Source organism: Nestor notabilis, unplaced genomic scaffold, assembly GCF_000696875.1.
Source record: "Nestor notabilis isolate BGI_N333 unplaced genomic scaffold, ASM69687v1 scaffold20519, whole genome shotgun sequence".
Lineage (NCBI taxonomy): Eukaryota > Metazoa > Chordata > Aves > Psittaciformes > Psittacidae > Nestor > Nestor notabilis.
In genome coordinates this window covers 1-2,994 of record NW_009945306.1, presented here as the reverse complement: position 1 = coordinate 2,994, position 2,994 = coordinate 1, and the positions used below count along the sequence as shown (strand labels likewise).

The 2,994-nt window shown below is 60.6% G+C and overlaps 1 protein-coding gene across 1 annotated transcript; it reads right to left on the bottom strand.

The window, feature by feature from the left end:
- Positions 1–2,494: 2,494 nt before the first annotated feature.
- On the bottom strand, positions 2,495–2,869 carry LOC104412184 (selenoprotein M). The gene is made up of 2 exons (XM_010022814.1): positions 2,798–2,869; positions 2,495–2,707 (listed from the first exon to the last, which is right to left on the bottom strand). The coding sequence occupies exons 1-2, from the start codon at positions 2,861–2,863 to the stop codon at positions 2,495–2,497; spliced, it is 279 nt and encodes a 92-aa protein (XP_010021116.1). The 5' UTR covers positions 2,864–2,869.
- Positions 2,870–2,994: the final 125 nt, after the last annotated feature.

The following is a 2,994-nucleotide window of genomic DNA, read 5'->3' as shown; positions in this document are numbered from 1 at the left end:
TGGGGGTCTGGGAAGAGTGAAGGCAGGGTTATCATCCCACCGATGGGACTGCAGCAGAGCCTGGAGGCTGTGGGGATGGGGGAACAGCTATAGATGCTTTGCACAGGCCCCAGCACCACACAGGAGCCTGGCCTGGGAAGTGGTAAACACAGACCAGTGCTAAGCTGGGCAGTACCCATCCTACTGTTGGTGCTGTGCTGAGCCTGGAGTAGGCAGCCCCTCAGCCTCCAGTTCAGGATAGGGGAGGGACCAGCCTGGTGGAGCTGAAAGGATGGAGGAGGGCTGGGCCAGGGCTTGGAGCAGGAGTGGTAAAGCAGCATGTGACCAAGCTCCCTCCTGCTTTCCCTGGACCAGCTGTTGGGATTTGGGGTGGGGGCACAGCACACAGACAATCAGGTCTCTTCTTACAGTGTGCCAGCATCAGCTGGAGGAGGAAGAGGGTGGGCACAGCAGGGCAGAGAGCACTAGGGGTGCAGGCAAGCATGTACAGTCCCTACTGCAGACAGCATATGCTCTTTGCAATGCCAGAAGCAGCAGGACTGTGGGTACTGAGGGCACCAGTGCCCAGCACCAGCAGCCCCGCTGTGGGGCAGCCCACCCAGGGCCATGCTGAGTGCTGCACTTCCACAGGACGCTGGTGGACTGCGTGCCCCTGGTGGACGTGGAAGACATGATGGTCATGGGGAAGAAGCCAGATGCCAAGTGTGTCTTCACCTATGTGCAGTCCCTCTACAACCACCTGCGTCGCCATGAGTTGCGCATGCGGCAGAAAGAGTGCTAGAGCCTGCCCTGCCTGCCACCACCTGCCCTCAGGGAGCTGCCTGCCCCAAGAGGGCCTGGGGGGGCCAAGGGACCAGTGCTGGGGGTGGGGGGGCCCTGCCACAGGGCATCCTCATGCCTCTGCCTTGCCGGAGCCCCCTCTGCCCTGCCCAGCTGCAGGCTGACCCTGTGGGTAGGGCAAGGCAGGCACTGCAGGGATGCTCCACAGCTTGGCTTGCCTCCCACACTCTAGTGAGTTATTTGTTCTCCAGGAGTTGTTTGTACTGTGGGCAGCACCCCTGTGTCCCCAGGGCGGCCTGGGCATTACTGCTCCCTCAGGCTGGCAGTGGTCAGCAGCTGTGTGGCCTGGCCTCAGCGTATTCTGCAGGCAGCACAGCTGTGAGTGGTTCTCCCTGGCCCCCTTTGAGTTAGCCCCTCTGCCCACCGTAGGCAGGTGGTGCCTTCCTGTGGGCAGCTCCATGGCCCTGTGCTGAAACCCTGCTTCCCACCATGCACGTGCACCCTGGGATGCTTCTATACTGGGGGGCTGCAGTACCCATGTGCTGGGGAGTGGGTGGGGGGGTGAAGGGTCCCAGGGGAACAAGGGGCTCAAGGAGCAAGCCAGAACAGCAGCCCCTGCTATCCTCCCCAGCTCAGGGCACCACGTGCTCAGCATTGCTCACCCTTCCATCACTGTCTCTACACCTGTGTTGACACGTGTTCCAAAACCAGCCAGACAATAAAGGTTTATTCTATTAGATGACCCTTCTGCCTTGGGTCCTTGTTCCTGGCCACACTGCTGCTTCATGCTTCCAGTGCAAACCACAGTGCCAGGGAAGCATTGGCAGCCCGCTTCTCCAGACCTCTCTGCCGGGAGGCCCCCTGCTCACCTGGCCCAGGGGGATGCAGGGCACATGCTGCTCCTCTTGCTCAGGGATGATGCCCAGAGCCCAGTGGCACCATCAGCATCCCACCCTGACCAAGGGCTGTTGGTTTCCAGCACTGCAGGATCCACTCATGGGCTCATACCCGTCCCCCCCTGTGCCCCATGAGAGCAGCTCATCCCAAGCCTCATCCATACATCACACTGATGGCACAGGAACAGCAACGTTGTTCCATAGGATGGTTCGTCAGCTTGCCATCAGCGAACTGCTGTGACACTGCTGTCCCCTCCTGGCTCTGGGGCACCCAGCTCCTTCTGGCACCCAGTACAGAGAAGCACAGGATGACCCTGCTGAGCCCTCCCTGGAAAGATGACACAGTGCAGGCGATTGTACACACGGGTTTTACTAGGGGCTCAATACGAGACAACTCTGCTGGGGCATAAAGCCATAACCCCTCTGGGGGCAGCTTTCCCACCTCCAGGACTCAGCACATCGACTCTCAGCACCTGAAGCTTTCTGCTGAGGGTTTCATCCTGTCCCATGCAGGTAGGATATTGCTGCCCAACGCCAGGAGTCAGCGAAACCTCAGGGCACTGAGAGGGAGCACAAAGAACATCTGACCACCTGGGAATGCCGGGCTGCAGGGGAAGGAGAGCAGCAACAGGCACACAGGACCCCTGAGAGGGCCACAATGCCTGTGAAACCCCTGATTAAGGCTGGGGCAGCTCACGGCATCCTTGGGGAGAGGCCACACAGCACCAAGCAACAACAGGAGCACCTCTGCACCCCACAGCACCATCCCCAGCTGCTGTGATGTCGTTATCCCTGCATGCTGGCTGCAGGACCCCTCACTAGAGTTCTGGGTGTTCTCCCTCGTTGTGTTTGGGTGGGGTCTTGCCATCAGCGGTGGGAGTTTGGGGAGGTGGCAGTGCAGGCAGAGGCCTGGCAGGCGCAAAGTGGAACTCCTCGGGCACAGGGGCGTCAGGCGTCTCCTTGCGGTAGAAGCCCAGCTCCTGCACCAGCTGATTGATCTCCTCCTGGGTCATGTCGCTTAGGGGGATTCTCTGCACACAGGCAGGGGTTGCAGCCCGGTGCTGCAGGGCACCAGCCACCCAGACCCTGCTGCAGCAGCAGGTGCCATGCTGCACGCTCACCTCCAGCTCCTCGTATTGGTGGCTGAGGAGCACAAGCTCAGGGTCAGCACCAGGCAGATGCTTCATCTCCAGGTTATGGCTGGGTGGTGTGTTAAGGAGCCAACAGTACCGGGCAGGTCCATGCAGCACTCCCCCCCCCATCCCCTCCTGCTTTCTGTCCCATCCCATCCCATCCCATTCCATCCCCTCCTCCACTC